Below are 18381 nucleotides of genomic sequence, written 5' to 3' on the forward strand. Positions count from 1 at the left end.
AAGTAACAAATGGCAAATTAATTTTAAAAAATTTTAAAAAAGTATTCCGCGATTTTCGACGTAGAGGACTTTTTTGTATAAAGAATTTGCTTCAGAAATTGCAGTTGAATGAAAAAAGGCGTTTTGAAAAAAGTATGAAAATTGATGATTTTTTTATGTCCAAGTGCTATGAATGAGAAAAGGTGTTTTGAAAAAACTATTAAGAAAATTGATGAATTTTTACGTTCCCTATGCAATATATGAAATATTCCGATAGAAATATTGATTGATTTGCCATGTTCTGGTCTTGTCGAGTATCAAAAGTTTCGAATTAAACATAAAGCCAAACCAGTAAAGATAACTTTTAAGTTCGTTTATACTGACTAATATGAGCATTGTTGTAGTAATATCAATTCAATCAAAATCTGGAAGAATCCCAGAAGTTACCCTCACGCAACTGAACGAGTAATGCACACAAAAGATACGGGTTCATTCATACTCCTTTACTCTTACCTAAACTAAAATCATCTTTTCAACAAAGGTACGTATAGTCGGAAAGCTTCCTCAAGGTGCTGTCCTAGAGACGAATACGACCATTGTTTAGTTGTCTTAAAGCGACGGCCGACAAAATAGATACTGATGAATGCTCCGGCGTGAGCAAAACTTTTCTACTTGTTTTTTGCACTTCAGAGAAAGAAGCATGACACCACTTTCTAATTTTTACGGTCAAAAAACTAATATGATATTTAAGGTAAGAACATTGCTGCTTGTAAATTAAATAGACTACAAGTGACTTTGCTTTTAGGTCATACAACTTGAAGCAAACTTTTTTTTAATTTATGTCGGCAAAACATTTCTTCCTTTATAAGTTTTAGATCAGAAGTTAGAGAAATTCTCTAAAAATATTTGGTATCCAATTAAAGCGATGTACTTCACTTTTGAGTACTTATTGTAATGAAAATGCTTTCATTTAGAAAGTGAATAAGTAAGAAAATTATTTTATCTGCGACCGAATCTTCTATCCCCTTACATTTTTGATGAAAAAAAAAAAATTAAAAAAAGTGAAAAATCTCGTTTTCCATTGACCTTTTACTGCAGATGTGTGTGTCCCTTAACTGATTCGGATCGTTTTCAATGTCAAAAACTCGTTAATTATTTTGCTTAATTTGAAGTTGATGTCTTAAACAGGGGAAGTTTTATCACAAACCTTTCGCAGACGAATGGACTGAAATGGTTTCAAAATTTGATACTAATCAAGCCTATGTATACCTTATGTAGCGTAGGACGTCTGGATGTGGCAAATGCTATGATAAACTGAATGTACGCCCATTCTTTCCCACAAAAAGTGTTTACGCCTAAAGTTCACTCCAAACAATTTTTTAAGATTTTTTAGCTAAATTTCTTTTAAGAAAAAATCTTAAATTCAAGGACGGAGATATTGTCGCTTTTCTTTCTTTTGCAACGCTGAAAAATACGAATGAAATAGCAGTCCAACTATAGCTCAGAACAATTTCATCGTCTATTCTGTTATGACCTCTTTATAAACTGAGGTAGAAAGCTTGGAAGAGAAGATGACGGAAAGAGCTAAAAATGTGTCATTTCCTCTCATCATACTAAAGGCCTATAGTTTTTGAACCTGAGCAGATATTAAATTAAAGAGATTTCAGGAGATATTTATCAAAACGACAATCGCTACTGATCCATATTGAATGTAATGCCCGATAGTACACTTTAATTGCTCAAACTCTCCGTTAAATTAGCACATTATTAAATCTTTGCCTGTTTTCTCATCATTATTACACTTCTAAGGCAGTACGGATAAAAGCGATTATTAATAAAGATATCGGCTACAGTTTAAACTGCTGTTGGATAATGGAACAAATCTATATCTTTTGGATGAATTAAATATCTTATGCGTTATGCTTATAATGTATGTTAAGACAGAAAAAATGTATCCAAGACGGGAACCTATGTCTTCATTCTTGCTATTAAAATTAGAATTTCAAAGAAATATGAACGTTTTGTGCGAAAGCGGTATTGATCGGACGCCTAATAAGCCTACAATTAAGTAAAAGTAGTGTCACTCAGTATATCCATCGTAGGAGGATTTGTCAAGAATTCATGGCGAATGCAAACATGTGTTGTGGAGCATAAAAAATGGTCACAATAAGTGCCAGAATAGTTTGGAAATGTCTATCCGTCCAGTTGGGTGTCATTCGATCATTTATTGATTGCGAGTTTGAAATTTTGTCCAAAGAACAAGCGTGATCTCAGATTGTTTCGCTGAGTAGTTTAAGTTCAGTTAAATCGCCTGAATCCGTTCCTGTTCGTCTTTACAATCATTAAGAGATTTAAAATTGTTCCCCTTTAAGTTGTGACTGCATGACTGTACATAATTTACTTTCTCTTACAATCGAATAAACAATGGCAAACGCGTTATTGTTTGATTTGTTTTGTTGTGTTTTTTTATTAGATCTATAAACTTTTCAGTTCTCTAAAATATATCCAAGAAGAAGAAGAAGAAGAAGAGAGGTGGTTAATTGTAATTATTGGAAAGTTACTTTATTTAATTGGAATCATTTATATTTCATTTAAATTAATTGCATGCTCTTATAAAATACATACGTATTTACTTTACGTTATGTAATTACTTTTTTTGCTTTTATTTACAAACTAAAAATTGTGTCAGTTAAAGTTAATTGTTCGCGTTGTTGTGGTTTTTGTTTTATTTTTATTAAAAATGATTTGTTTTTTTTTTTTATCTTTTTTTTTTTTTTTTTTTTTTTTTTTTTTTTTTTTTTTGATAACTCTATATATTGCTCTTAATCATCTTTCCTCTCCCTTTTGCTATAGCACCAATTTTATACATAATAATATTATATAAAGTAATAAATTTAATTAAAATATATATAAAATTAAAAAAAAAAAAGAAAAATAAAACATTAACATTTTTTTTTTTTTTTTCAAATTGAATTATGAAAAATTTTTTCATGTGTTTTGTATAAAAAAAAAAGAAAAGAAAAACTTTTTCATATAATTAATTGTTTATAACGCTTGCATATATAAAATAACATTATCCGCATATTAATTACGTTTTGAAGAGTTTATTAAATATTTACAACAGTGCGTGAGCAAATGCTTTTCACCCGACGACGAACCTGAACTATTATGCAATTGCTGATGATGATGACTACTATGCATGATTGTACCCAATTCACGGGTATAAATATCTAAACCATATTGACCCTCTTCCGGAAAGCTAGACAGATAAGTAAAGAAACACAAAAGAAAGAAGAACATAAATCATTTACCAGAGAAGCTATTCTTGCTTCAGTTTTACTTACGTTATAATAAACGTAACAATATCGTCCATAACATTATGCGATACATATTTGGATAATTTTTTCTCTTCAATGCCATTCTTATGCAGCGTGGCCATAAAATCGGTAAGAGGTCGAGACATGCGAAATTGTAAATCCAAACTACGGCCAGCAAAGATTAGAGGGTCCTTGAAGAGATATGAGAGAATTTAATCTTTTTTTTTGTAAATGTATTTTCCAGTGAAACTAACCTGATGTGTAATTGGTATTAAGCCGAATAAACGAGTAGCTTTCGTCGGGCCCCATTCACCACTGGCACAATCAGGTAAAGGTACCATAACAGTTTGCAATTCTTCGCAGCATATCTTAAGGGAGTTCGTTAAAAAACAAAACACTTGACTTTCAAAGACTTGCTCGACTTAAAGCATTGCTTGATTTACCTTAAATTTGCAAACAGACTTAAATTTCATGGGTTCACCGGTTAAATATTCTTGGGGTGTAACGGCATTTGCAAATATATCCAATAGAAAGGCTCCCGAACAAGGGGCATGAACTCGGAATGCTACTATATTACCAACGACTGATTGCATAACGAAACGCTTTAACGAAACACCGTCATACGAATCCTCATCGCTATCGTAGAATTTCAAATTGTAATGAAAGATTAAACAGCTTTGCATATCTGTGGGCATCGTAATGCGTACGGTGGCAGCTCCTTTAATGAAGATCGCATAAATATTCACATTTGGCAAATCAATTTTCTTACACACATTTCTTACCTGTGTCGTCAGTGAATACCACGGCTCCGTAACCCTCATCGGCAAAATGCAAGCCATAACGAAAGAATAACGAACGTACAAAAGGTAAATTTTCAAATTCTCTTAAGGTAATTGGTCGCTTTAAAAGTTGCCATTCCTCTTGCAACGGAAAGAATTCGTATATAAATTCCCGCGGATCCGTTAGAAAATAATGATCATCATATTCGTATCTAGGACGAAGAAAAAGAAAAAAGGGAAGGAAAGAGGATAAAGCTTCACTTACTAGCTCTTCAAGTTTTTACCTTAGACTATCGTTTTTACCGCGTCCGGTTTTTGGCGCTTCTTTGGCATTCACCAAATGCCTCGCGCCCCAATTGCATTGTACAAAGCGCCAGGCTCCCGCCACGTAAACAGCATTCCAAGAATTACGAAATCTGGAATCTTGAAATTTAACACCTGGTTGATAACCGGCGCTTTTCGAGTAACCTTTAATAACAACGCAATGTAAACCAGCATAGCTACATAAACGTTTAAATAAGACGTGATAGCTTTCCGTGCCATATTTAATACCGCGCAATAGACCCATTGGTGTATCACCTCGTAAATCGTCATCGAAATGCATCGCATTTAAATTTTTCACTGTAATCCAACGGAATATTGTTCGCGCTTTTTCTATATCAGTTGTGCAACGACCCACCAACTGACGTACTAGATCGGTAAAGGTTTTTTGATCTTCTTGAGCCACCTAGTAGATAGAGATAGGATCGAGCAAGCAAATATAATGTGAGCATAACTGAGTGATCATTACTTCCTCATTTTTCCATTAAATGTGATAAGATTAGATAGAAAATAAAGTTTGTCTATTAGACTTAATCCTGTTTGAGGTTCAAGCCGAGGTTGCATTATCTTATCAAGGATATTGATTGTGACAGTGGGAGCCGGCTGCACTATTCTATTCTTAAGTAGCAGCATGAGCTTGGGTGGAAAATTCTTGTCCTGTCAAGGGGCCAGGCAGAGCTTTTTGTCTCTTTCTTTATCTATTTTATTGTTGTCCTTTTCTGCTGAAGGATAAACTTATCTATTTTCAGTTAAGAATCTGATTAGCTTCCGATTAGCTTTTCCTAACAAAGTTCTTTGTTTGCAACTAATTCCGGTTCTTTTTTCATTCCTCATTTTGACATTTCTTGCGATACAGAAACGTAGAGATTGCCATGTGTTTCTAGTTGAATGTGGATGCCTCCTCGCTGAATGCATGACTCCTCAATGCCCGATGATACAAAAATTAATTAAGAGACATCTACTAGCTTTTCTCCGAAAGTAGGACCATCACTATTACTTATTAGGTACCACTATTCCTGAAGCACAAGAATGAGGCGATGGCCCATACTCTTTCCTCTGGCGAAGGTGTGATCAGGCTAACGCTTTAAGTAAAACTATCACGAAGCACTCCAAAAGACATACCGCCAAGGCTTAAGAAACCAGAAGGACAAAAAGAAACCTCAGTTGCCGTTACACTTTTTTTTGATCGCGAAGCGTAAAAAGGAGGAAGAAAGAACAGTCTCCTTCTTTAAGATGCACCTACATTTGCATTCGGGGCTTCCAACATTCGGAATCACAAGTCCTAGTTCTCCTTAAAAATTCTGCAGTGTCTGTGGGTATATGTTATGCCCATGGGGGTATGTTATGCTCTTAGCTCAGTGATTATTTCTTAGATCTACAAAATGTTCATAGCATAGACCTCAATAGTAAAGTGATTGTACAGAAAAAAAAACCAAGAAACTTTTTACGGCAATACATCCCAGCTTCTCTAAGGGAAGTTACCCGTCGCCGGACGGCAGGGGTAGACAATTGGGTTACCTAGATTTCTGAACAACGATTTCGGTTCGAAACTTTTGTTGTAAGCAAAATATGTTTCTAGAAAGTCCTAATAAAAGATGTTTTTCGGGCAATGTCGTTGAATGAAAGCTCAATAAAGACTTGTTTCGACTTGTACAGCAAATAAGCGTTGCAAGGCAAGGATCGTAAGGCCTTTTCTTTGATAGAAGCGGTTCCTCGATTTTACATTTTTCTCAACTTTAACTGCATATTACGTGCGACTAAGCAACATGCAAGCGCCAATCATCAATCAAACTTGATTCCGTATAATAGTTTGGGTTAAATTCCCGAAAAATGTAATAAATAAATAAAGTTTTCAGATTAGACTGTGTTGCATAATTAATTTTAACTGAAAGCTTGACTTGATCTATTCTCACAGCTCTAAATACCGCTAAGTTCCATATCATATCATTATGGACGTTTGAAAAAATGTTAAACTTACCGAAATTGCGATACGATCGACATCTTCAAACTCTATAGGATCGGTATATATTTGAAATTTGCTAACTGCCGGTGGTTGGGGGGCTGGCGCAACTAAAGGATATTCTAGAGGTATGGTTCCTTCGCTGAATTCATCATCGAGAAAGATACTTTCATTTTGCATGTATTCTGAGCGGCGAGCACTGATCAGTTCCAACATTTCACTAGATTGACGATCGACTAGAGCCGCTGTTTCGTAACGTTCATGTTCGAGCATTTTACGCGTTATGCTTTCCTTTTTTTTACTCCGCCTCAATGTCATATTCTTCTCTAAATCTTCTTTTTGTTGTTCATGTCGCAACGTCAATAAACTATGTTCTTCACGGTTGCGTTTCGAGGTGGCCAACTCTTTTTCAAATTTATGCGTAAGACGTTGCAGTTCACGTTCCCATTCATTTTCAAATTCCGATTGAATTTTACGATCCTCCTCTTCACGTTTACGAGCGAACCTTCGATAGAGATCGTCTTCTTCTTTACGATGTTTCATTTCGAGGCGTGCTTGCTCTTCGCGAGCCTAGTAGAGCGAAAAAATAAAAGAGAAACTAATTAAAAATTTGTCTGATTCGTAGCAAAAAAAAATAAAAACAAAAATATATGTACATATATATCTACGAATAATTATGTGTGTATGAAAAATGCATTCACAAAAAAATTAAAAAAAAAAAACACACACACATACTTTTTCAGATATGCATGCTTTTTATGTACTTATTAATTCCGATATATGTAAAGAAATGCAACGCTTGGTTGCATTTGTTAATTACTATGATAAGCGCGATTTTGGCCTTATTTGTAATTTGTCTGCGTGTGTGTCTGTGTGTGTGTGTGTGTGTGTGTATGTATTTTTTTTATTTTTATTTTATTTTTTTTTATTTTAAACAAACTATCTAAATAATATTTTATTTTAATATTGTCAGCCTATTTTCTTTATGATTGATATTTATAGCGTGTTATCTAACTGTTGTATTTATTGTTCTTATTACGATCATATTATGCCATTGGCACAATTATGCGCCATTGTCTTTTATCTTTGATGCAAAAATCTTGTTCAATTTTTCAAATGATATTCCATGATATTGAGTTCAGCGTAGCTCACGCTATTTACATCAGCATCGGCATTAGCATTAGCATGCAAAACAGAGTGAGTGGCAACAAGCAAAGTAGTTACAAAAATCAACACTTTCAGTATAATGCCTTTTGGGGATCGTGTCGATAAATTGTGAAGATTAATTTTAATGTTTACTACGTCTAAGATCTAAGATCTAAATGGAATTATTATAATAACAAGTCGCGATGCGACGCGAGCGTTTAAAATCATTGAGAATAAATAATGCATTATATGTTAATTATATAGTGCAGCCAATTAGGCAGAAGCGAGAATGCTCTAAGAGTTTTATTCGAGCGTAAAATTTTGTTTAAACAACTAAGAAATGGATATTTTATGTCCATCACCGTTATCTTATATAAGATTACAAAAAAAATGAATAATATAAACTTGCATACTCTATAACGTAGGGTGGGTGTGACTTTTTTTTTCTACTTTGCACGCGTACTCTCATCTGTTTAGGTCATTTTTCAAACTATTTTTGCAAATTTGTAGGCGAACGGGCGAATATTTATCGCAGCTGGACAGACGGACAGGGGATCAGGCAAGCAGATGGATATGTATTCCGAATCTGTACGTCCATCACCGTTATTTTTAAAAAATTGAAAAAAGGGGAATAATATAAACTTCGATACTCTATAATATAGCGTGGGCGTGGTTTATTTTTTTCTACTTTGCACGCATCCTCTCATTTGTTTAGGCCATTTTCAAACTCTTTTTGCAAATTTGTAGGCGAACGGCAGAATATTTACTGCACAGTTGGACGAACGGACAGAGGGACAGTAAAGGTGTTGCGAATCTATAGCTGCGCCGAAAATTTATATACTTTATGGGGTTTGCCTCTGCGCGCTGTACACTTTTAAAAAAAAATTTAAACTTGATTATAATAATATTAGGTAAGTGTGGTCAATTTTTTTCCATTTTTGTACGGGTGCCCTAGTATCAGCCACAGAATGTACGTCCAAAGTTTTATAGATTGATCTGTTGTTGTTTATGAGTAATAACCAAAAAACCAATTTTTTATTCCTTTTGAAAAGCAGACGTGTTCTCAGTTAGCATGATACTGTATGCGTGTTCTTCGACCGTTTTGGCCTATTTTCCGCACGCCAACCTGCGTGCAATGTTTCTGCCAAATTTGATATCGATGGCTTCATTTTTACGGCCAGAGGAATGTTTTACCATCGACATTAGATAGATGGACAGACGGACAACCGGACATGCTTTAATCGATTCAGAATGTGATGCTGACCGAGAATTTATATTTATTTTGTAGAGTCTCTGAAATTTCCTTCTGGGCGTTGCATACGTCAAACAAAATGAATACACTCCCCCTCCATCCTTCGGTGATGGATATCAAAATTGATACAAAAAGTATAAGAATAGAACAACAAAAAAATATTGCTTAATAGCTCCTACTGTTTTAATAAATTATATAAACTATATTTTGTAGTGGCTGATAATTAATGGATGGCTTAGGTTTCAGTGTTTTTTTTCCTATGAGAATGATATCCGATCTTGTATTTTATTATATTCCATTAAGACTTTTTGTGTGCTTCAAATTGAACGTGAGACATCAATGTAGGGCATACCAACGCTTACGCAAGAATGAATTTGCCCCTATTTGTGTGATATAGTGCTGGTAACTCCTTCCTTCTTCTGGTTGGTGAAATAATTCAATCCAATCGAGTCAAATTTAAGCGAAGCGTATAACTTAATCAATTAATCCGGATTAAATCGCACCGAACTGATTTGAACCGAATGTATTTAAGCTTCTTACTGCATAGTTGATTCCATTACATTCCTGAATTTTTTTTGGTCTGGGAATATAAAGAAAAAAGTTGGCACCAATCCAACTTCTTCCCAGATCTTAAGGATATTTTGCTTTAGACTATCCCGAGAAATGCTTGCTTGTTTCGTAGGATCGGACGAAACTGCTTAGAGAGTAAAGTAACCAGTTGTACCTCAATACTAAAGAACAAATTGCTATTAATAGCCATGATAACTGACTGTCGGTATCTTAGCGTAAGCTGCTAATAGACTATTGGTCGGTTAAATGTTAATGCAACGGTTAATAAAAAGTCGATAACATATACGCTATAGCGTATATGTCGAAGCCAGAAAAAGCTGCTTAGCCTTCAGCAAAGTACAAAATGATGCTCAACTAGTTGAGTGCGTCAACCTTTTTGGATAAGGAGTGTGTCAACCCTTTGCTGGTTATGCGAGTGTATCCGTCATACCCAGAGTACATGTTTATATGAAATTGGGTTATCATGAAATTACTTGACAAACTCACATACACACGTTCTAAAATACATTGTTATGGCAAACGCACAACCGTAATGATAAAATTTTGTGAATGAAATGCGACAAGGATAAATAGACGGATCATGACGTATATATTCGTTATAACACAAAATTTTGTACTTTTTTTTATGACGCACGTACTGGTCACACACAGTTATCGACTTATGATTATATATATAGTCGATGGGCTACTTTAAGTTTGCAATCAGGCTATCGGTCAGTAGGATACGTACGAACGTGTAATTAGAAAAATTGAAAGCAATAACGCCTTTTCTTATAGGTGACCCATTAATGATCTGTCAGAGGTTAATAGAACTTGGTAAGTGATTTTCAAATACTCGATCAAAATGCATCGGCTTTAGCACCAAGGGAGTGCTAGGGAGTCAGTAAAGGCATTATCGATCGGAGATATACTTTCCAGGCTGAGGTATACCTATCTCTCTCCCCCTCTCTCTGTCTCTCTGTCTCTCTCTCTCTCTCTCTCTCTCTCTCTGTCTCTCTCTCTCTCTCTGTCTCTCTCCAATTTTTTCTTACACGAATAAGGGACATACGCTGAGTCATCGGTCTTATTAAAATAAAAAAAACCAAAAAATTGCTTAAGACAAAAGCTTCAAGTTGTCCTGATAAAATAAACCTTAGATTAATATGTGAACTGAAATGTAAATTAAAATATTTCCTCTATGGCGAAAGTCCTTGTACACAGATGACGCCCGTTTTCAATCTTGACCGACAGGTCAACAAATTTTTTCCTCTATGAAGCTTCTAGGAGCAATCGGCAGGAGAGACAGCCAGTCTGACTGTTTAGGTATTACACGAACAGGAGACATCCCCTGAATAATTGGTCATGTTCAACATTTAATGCCAACGTGGCCCATGATATTTTGATCCTTACGCAGCAATCACATTTTTGCCGGAATAATGTAAGAAAATTGCTCATGCGTCGTAGTCTCTGTTGCCTTAGTTCAGGCCTTCTACAAAATTGATGTATTTTTCTGATTCATAAACTTGATGAATTGTATTTTTGAATAAATTAATAAAATTTTTTTCTAACCCTTTTTTTTATGAAAACGTTTTAGTAGTTAACTTATATTTAAAAAAAAAAAAATTGGTTTTTCGAAAATATTTTCTCAAATGATATCAACTTTTCAAAAAAGGCAAAAAAGCAAAAAATAATTTCGCAATAACGTCGTTCAGTTTAAATGCTATTATTAAGCGACAATTTGTGATGTTTTAAACATAGGCTTTGCACACACAACAACAGCAACAACAATAGCAATAACAACACCAGAAGTAACTATGTATTATATGCTTAGTGCATGCGGCTACTATAGAAAAAAAAAAGAAGAAAAAAAAAAAGTAACAACATCAACAGTACTCTCGCATACCTTCATTCAAAACCTAGAAATAATCCCTCATAGTGTCTATCTGTCAGTCCGTCTTCACATATATACAGCACTGACACAATGATGTACAATAACAACAATAATAATAATAATAATAATAATAATAGGAGGTAAAGCATTGACTCAGCATGACAGACATTCAATTTACTTTGATGTTTTGTTGAAAAAAAAAAAAAAAAAAAAATAGAAAAAAATCTCTCGAACGTAAAGTTACCAATAAACTAAAATGGAGAGAAACAAAACATGCAACTTCGTGTTACTATAGTAAAATTTTGCGCTGACTTTTTGCTACCGTTGACGTTGTTTCCTATGAATCAATGAATGGCTGACTGGCTGATAGACGGACGGATGGGTGGACCGTATAAATATATATATATATATATATATATAAATATATACATTTCTATATATGTTTATGGATACTTGTGGCATCGGTTACTTTCACTCTGGTGCATAATTTAGTAACGCAATAACAAATGACAACAACACCGTTAGTACACAATAGCTAGTAATCGCTACAATAGATACATAGTTGTACAAGTTGTTTTTGTTGGCCTTTTTTCTTCTGCATTTTTACATTTGCTCTTTTTTGTCTTTTTTTTAACAACAACTCATCTTTACTGTGTGTGTTTTGTTGCAAATACTCTTATGATACAACGTCAAAAAAAAAAAAAAAAAAAAAAAAAACAACTAAAAGAAAGAAGCTACAAATGCATAAAAAGCTTGCCTTGACTGACGTATTGCCACACACTTGCTATTTGTCATTCTTCCTCTTTCTTGGGTCTAAATAAAGTCAGTCATTATAAGATAACGCAATAAACACTATAAATTCTCGATTTATTTAATGTCAACACAGCTTGAACTATTTATTATATTAAAGTCTTTTTAAGTAGAATTATTTCAAGTCAATTTATTCAATTTAATCTCTATTATGTAAATTAATTGCGTTTGTATTTGTAGCAGAAAAAATTTTTTTTATAAATTTTGCGGTCATTAAACGCATAAAAATGATTGAATATCTTTATGTGTGTAACATAAACTTGCATTGCTTTCACTGCTAAAGGCACTAAAGACGGTCACAGTCAAACAACAACAACAACAACAACAACAACACCAACAACAATTAATTTTCACATTGTATTTACTAACAGACGTGTGTATTATAACCCATCAATAAATTATTTTGAAAACTATAAGAAAGAGAGGAAGTGGTTACGGAAGTTATCTAACTTTCTTTTTAAATCACCTCAAAGCAATATAATAATATATCTATTTATATACATATATATATGTAGCTAAAGGTAAGACATATGTGTACTCGTGTATATCTTATGTGTTTATCTCAAGTGGTGCATGTTCGCTATACAGAAATTCTTCAAGGAAACGAGCAAAACCTAGTGAATTATTTGGAAATCGCGTTAAACCTAATGCAGTTGAACACGATATTTAAACTCTAGTTATTTTTCTAGTTACGCAAATAAAATGCTCCTCTGATTGATATTGAGATAATTTTTTTTTTTTTTTTCGTATATAATGCTTGGACCCTGCAATTATTTGTGGAATATAATATCAGTCCTGCACAGGACCTGCCTTTGTTTCGTTGAGTTATGTGCCCGGCTCGGTTTTCAAAGTCTCAAGAGTTTGACGATTGTTCACATAAACTCGATCCACTAAAAGAAAACAACAGTGATGAGAAATCGCACGTTCTTGGTGGCCAAAATTTCACTTTTATTTCAAGTTCATCACGCTAAACATGTGTGGCCCTAGTTGACAGTTCTGTTTTGCATATTTTACTGACAAAAGCGACCCACGAACCTGTATTTGAACCGAACAATTTCAAGAGAAAAGATTAAACTGAACCTCACCCTCATGTTTAAAGGGCAACACCACTGTAAGGGTGTAAAAAAATGCCAAGTTTTTGATAATCTTTTGGAGATGGGAGGAAGGATAATGGCAGAAACATTGGGAGTTCTTTCATGCAGATTGGTATTAAAAATGGGCCAAATCGGTGGAAGGACGCGTCCACATCACCATGTAAACTGGAAACATTTTTGTTTTTCAATAGGAAAGGTTTTTATAAGGCACGGAAACAAGCTTCGAGAATCTCATTAAGAATATAAATTCTTGGCCAGTTTCAAATTTGGAATGTATCTAAGCACGTCCGGCTGTCCATCCATCCGTCTGTCCAACGAAAAAGAATATTTTCGCCTACAAATTTGCAAAAGAATTTGGAAGTAACTTAAACTTTTCAACGATACCACACACCTATGCAGTAAAAACTTTTTTTTTTTGAAAATAAAGAAAGTCAGCCGCGCTCACTCTTTATTATACTGCATGAAAAATTTTCTATTTTCGTTTTTTTCTCTTTTTAGGGAGCGTAGAAGATTCGGTCACAACCGAATATAATTTTCCATTTACAATTTCAAAAATCTTAATTATTTGTTAAAGATTGTGATAGCGAATGAGAAACTAATTCAAGTTTGAAGCGTAATTGCTGATAACAGCCAAATACCTTGGGAAAATCGGCGTTAATTTCTCGCTTGCAATTATCGTAAGCAATGTTCTTTCAATTCTATTACCGGAATAAATTATTTGAAAAATTTTCAAAACACAATTGGGGGATGGGGACGTCCTCTGAGTGATTGGCCCATACTTTAAAGAAAAATACTACAGATTATGGAAACCGAAGTTTGTTTTTTTTTTTTTGTCTTTTTTTAGGACAAAGGTAATGCGTGTGTGTGCGAATATTATTTTCTTTCATATTTTATATTCATAAGTATTATAGCGCAGAGAGATAGACGAAACGAGGGACGGAAAGATGGACGGATGGAAAGGCGGGAATATTTTATAGCGTGCACCAAACGAATATTCACGAATGTAGAGTCAAATCTAGTACAAATCCTTACAAATATTTGCTTTAGATAATTTTAAAATAAAATTTTTTAAAAGGCAGTAAGTAAATGAATGGCGGTTTCTTTGTATATTTCAAGTGAATACTTCTTTCAGTGTACATATGTGCAACGAAATGCGTAGGTTTTTAGTAAATTGTTGTTTGTCATGTAATTTGATGTCAAGTATTTAGAGTTGAATGAAAAAAAGCGAAACAAAAACAACATATTTTTATGTTTACATTGACACTAGCCATGTTTAGGAGTAAAAAGTTGCGAGTAAAGAGTTGCGTTGTATATGAGAACAGAAAGGAAGCAATAATTAGTTGTTAATTTTTTTGGAATTTCTTTAAGAAATTCAAGCAATTTTGACCTCAGCTTTTGCACTCAGCTCGATTACCATGCAGTGCAATATCGTTTGTTTGTTTGTTTGTTTGTTTGTTTGTAATATAATATCAACGAAATTAAGCTAATTTAACAAAGATTGCACAAAACTTTTTTAAGGTGTATTTGCTGCTGATTCGGTTCAACATTTTAAACAATGACTTAGCCGTAAACAGTTTTGTGTTTGACCAGCACAGCAGCGGCAGCAGCAACAGCAAGGGAGCAATAAAACATACAAGCGACTGCGCCAGCATTGTTAGTTAGTTTATAAGTGCATTGTATATCTTTATTGTCTATAAGGCTGTATGCAGTTAAGTACAATTTTACTGTTTAGCTGTTCTGCACTAATTAATTTCTTAATTTTTTTTTTTTTTTTCAAAATAAAAATAAAAAAATATTTTTTTTGCTCTTATACAACATTATTATAAATAACTGAGAGAGAAACGAAGAATATTTTACGTGTGATTAAAATTGAAAACATGCAATTACTTGACCATACAAATGATACAGGTAGGTAGATATAAAGGAGGAGGCGCAACAGGAAGAGGAGTTGGGGGTTTGAGATGGATGGGTAATAGGAGAACGAACTGTAAACGATGATTTATAGATAATAAACAGTTAGCAGAAACCTTTATAACATAAACATTTTTAAAAATTTATGCTGTTTAACAAAAGTTAAAGAAAACAAAAGACTTAAGCCGCAAACTTGTATTGAAAATATAAAAAAAAATTTAAGCAATAAATATGATTCAAGTGATTATAAAAAAAAAAAAAAAAAAAAAAAAAACATTTTCACTTACCAAATAGAAATCGATTGGTTTTTCTCTGGCCTTATTGTAGGCTTTTTGTATTTCAGTCTGTTTAAGAGCGTGCGCTATGTGCAGAGCGCTTGCATCGAAACGACCATATTTGTAATCGGTATCATTTTGTGATTGCGGCGATTGAATGTCACGATTGCCATAACCATTTGGTGTAGATTGACGTGAACCAAAGCTGCCTGAAATTTTCATGTTTCATGTATTTTATTTTATTCATTTATTTATTTATTTATTTATTTTTTTTTACAAGTTTATTAAGAAAAAAAAAATTATTTATTATTTACCGTCGACTTCGGTACGTGTTCCTCGGATTTGCTCATTAACATATTTATTAGTGCGAGGGGCATTTAACGCCTGGCGTATACCCACCGATGTATTATCCAAATGGCCGGGACCACTCTTTGGTACATGAGAACTACAGTAGACCTAAACAGGCATAAAAAAAGAAAAAAAAAAGACAATACAAAATTAGTTCTCTTTCCTTCCAACTTTAAGTGTTAATAGTAAAATTATTTTCCATTCTGAGTCAATGGCCTTCGATGCCAACGCTCTTTAAATTATACTACTTAATATGTAAATTTTAATTTAAAATGAAAACAAGTAAGAATATTATAGTCGGGCAAGGCCAACCATTAGATACCATACACCACTTTACCCATTAAAGTTATTCACCAAAACTAACACATTACTATTTTACGCATACTTTTTATGAAAGCCTTCATATTGTAGGGTCCTCGAAAATATCGCATGATGGGATCCACATTTAGCAAACTTAATTTACTTTCAAAAAATTTTATTATTTTTCAGTTTTCGCCATAAGAAACTAGAAATTAGGTCTTTGTCATGATGACCCAGGGTCTAATACGTAGAGCCATCAGACCCACATTCACTACCGTTAAGTTTTGTGCTAATTTGCCACTATGGAGCAAATCTCATCATAAAATATTAAAGATTAAGCTTTTTTTCTGGAGGACTTACTAATCATGAGCAATGTTATATGGAGTTGGGTCTAAGATATACGTCAATTCGATTTAAATATGGTCCACTTAATTATGATGTCAAATTACTATCTTGAACAAATTTTCATTATAAATAATTTTTGGAATATAAGAATGTATTTTTTTTGAGAATCTCAAATAGATGGTGGTGTTCAGAAAATAGACCAACGTGGTCCAAATTTGATTTCTTTGCCAGTTTACTGTTATGATCAAATTTTTAGCATAACATACCGAAAAGTAGACCCTTGTACCTTTCTAAAGATTCAGGTTTCGTGGGAACGGCTATATGAGAGAACATATTAAAACTTGGCCCAGACAAACCAAATTTCCTATACCAATTTAGAATGAGGGAATACTATTACTCAGCTACATTAAGTGAGAAATTTTGAAAACAGCTAGTTTTTCCATATGAGGGCTTTTCAAGATAAGTCATGCTATGACGAATGGTTGGAAAAGTGGACCGATTCAAACTATTTTCAATAGCGTGCGTCCTTGGAACGAAGGATGTCAGTTTAGCAAACTTCATCAAAATATCTCGATAACTGCCGTCGGTAGGTTGAGTATAACACTACATGGACAGACATCAGACGTACAGACGGACGGACAAGCTTACATAATAATAAAAGATGGCTCTGACTTAAGCTCTCCTGGTTTGTTACATATGTCCGCATAAAGTTTATATACCCAGTACTACAAGTGGTGCTTTCATTCATTAAATATTATTCTACTACGCAACATGCAGTTGCGGTTCTCTTTAATGAAACGTTAGCTATATTGAGAGAGAGGACATAGAAAGGTATATATATATATATATATATATATATGTGCCAACGATGACAATAACTAAACAATCAAAAGTATAAATCAGATCATAAACGTTGACAATAACACGTTTTAAGTTTTTTTTTTAAAATTGTTTTGGGCTGTGCGTGCGTGAGCTTCTGAACAACTTCACCTACATATTATTTAATGTAGGCTTAAAAACGTGCTTTTTTAATAACTTAAACAACAACTAGTCGAACAGATATTAAGCCTTCAGAAGGTCAGGTCAAAATATGCATAAATTCATATATCATTTATATTCAAATCACTTATCACTTCCATTAAGTTTAGTATTTTTTATATTATTCACTATATAGATATTATAGATATTCACTAAACAAATATTTTTTCACAAGTTTTTAAAAGATAAATAATTGCGTTTAAATTTAGTTGTCAGTTTAAAATTATTTTTTTACACTAAATTGTTCTGAACTAAAATTCAAAGTTTCATATCAAAAATTCTCATAGTATTAGGTTGTTTGGAAAGTTATTTCGTCTTTGCTTTCTCAACAGTGGATTTGGTTTGATTTTTTCACAGCCAAGTTCACATTTAAGGCGCACTGTCTGTTATCGTACTGCTAGTGTGGGAAACATTTTTTTTGAATCTATGCAAAAGTTTTCGTTTGGTAACTTGAAAGCTGCTGTTGCTGGCGAAAAGGTAAAAATGTTGTTCAAGCAAGAGAAGAATTATTTGATCCGTTTGGAAGCGGATAGAAAGGATAGACAGCCAGTGGCAAAACTGATTTGCGAAATTTCATTTCTGTGCGTCTGCATCATTAACGTATACGTAGCTTGAAAAGATCCGTAATGCGAAAATTTAACGCGCAGGGTCTTTCAGTTGGAACTGTTGCTACAAAATAGTCATTGCCATCACCTTTAGACGAAAAATTTCCTGATTGCACTTTTGACGATTGGGTGATGGAAATGTATAAATAAGATCTGGGTTAAAAAAAAAATAAATAAAATTTCGAGCGAGCGTCATTTCCATTTGTCTGGGTTACCTAAACAAGAAAACCTGTCAAAAGTCTTTGCAAAAAAAGTTGTCTGACAATCTACTCCATCCCTGCTTGGTTAGAATTGGATCATACTTTTCCGAGAATCCAACTGAATGCTTCACCGAATTTTTACACCCTACACTATTTGTGGTGCAAGGGTGCATTAACTTAGTGCAGATATAAGCAACATCCAGAAGGATCTGAAGTAGATTCATCTTTCATTTTACTGACAGAATGATTTTCTGAATCGCT

General features: G+C 33.6%; 1 protein-coding gene across 2 annotated transcripts in view; it reads right to left on the reverse strand.

The window, feature by feature from the left end:
- Positions 1–2980: 2980 nt before the first annotated feature.
- The window catches only part of LOC119638613 (hillarin), a 42482-nt gene continuing 27081 nt past the window's right edge, over positions 2981–18381 (reverse strand). For both annotated transcript variants that reach the window (XM_038035481.1, XM_038035482.1), the window contains exons 3-11: positions 15599–15740; positions 15297–15493; positions 6375–6926; positions 4360–4802; positions 4079–4287; positions 3740–4014; positions 3551–3664; positions 3324–3487; positions 2981–3238 (exon numbers count right to left, since the gene is read on the reverse strand). In XM_038035481.1, coding sequence (XP_037891409.1) covers positions 3064–3238; positions 3324–3487; positions 3551–3664; positions 3740–4014; positions 4079–4287; positions 4360–4802; positions 6375–6926; positions 15297–15493; positions 15599–15740 — 2271 coding nt within the window. In that variant the 3' untranslated portion in view covers positions 2981–3063. The remainder of the gene's footprint in view (positions 3239–3323; positions 3488–3550; positions 3665–3739; positions 4015–4078; positions 4288–4359; positions 4803–6374; positions 6927–15296; positions 15494–15598; positions 15741–18381) is intronic.

This window comes from Glossina fuscipes, unplaced genomic scaffold (genome assembly GCF_014805625.2).
Source record: "Glossina fuscipes isolate IAEA_lab_2018 unplaced genomic scaffold, Yale_Gfus_2 91, whole genome shotgun sequence".
In the NCBI taxonomy this organism is placed as follows: Eukaryota; Metazoa; Arthropoda; class Insecta; order Diptera; family Glossinidae; genus Glossina; species Glossina fuscipes.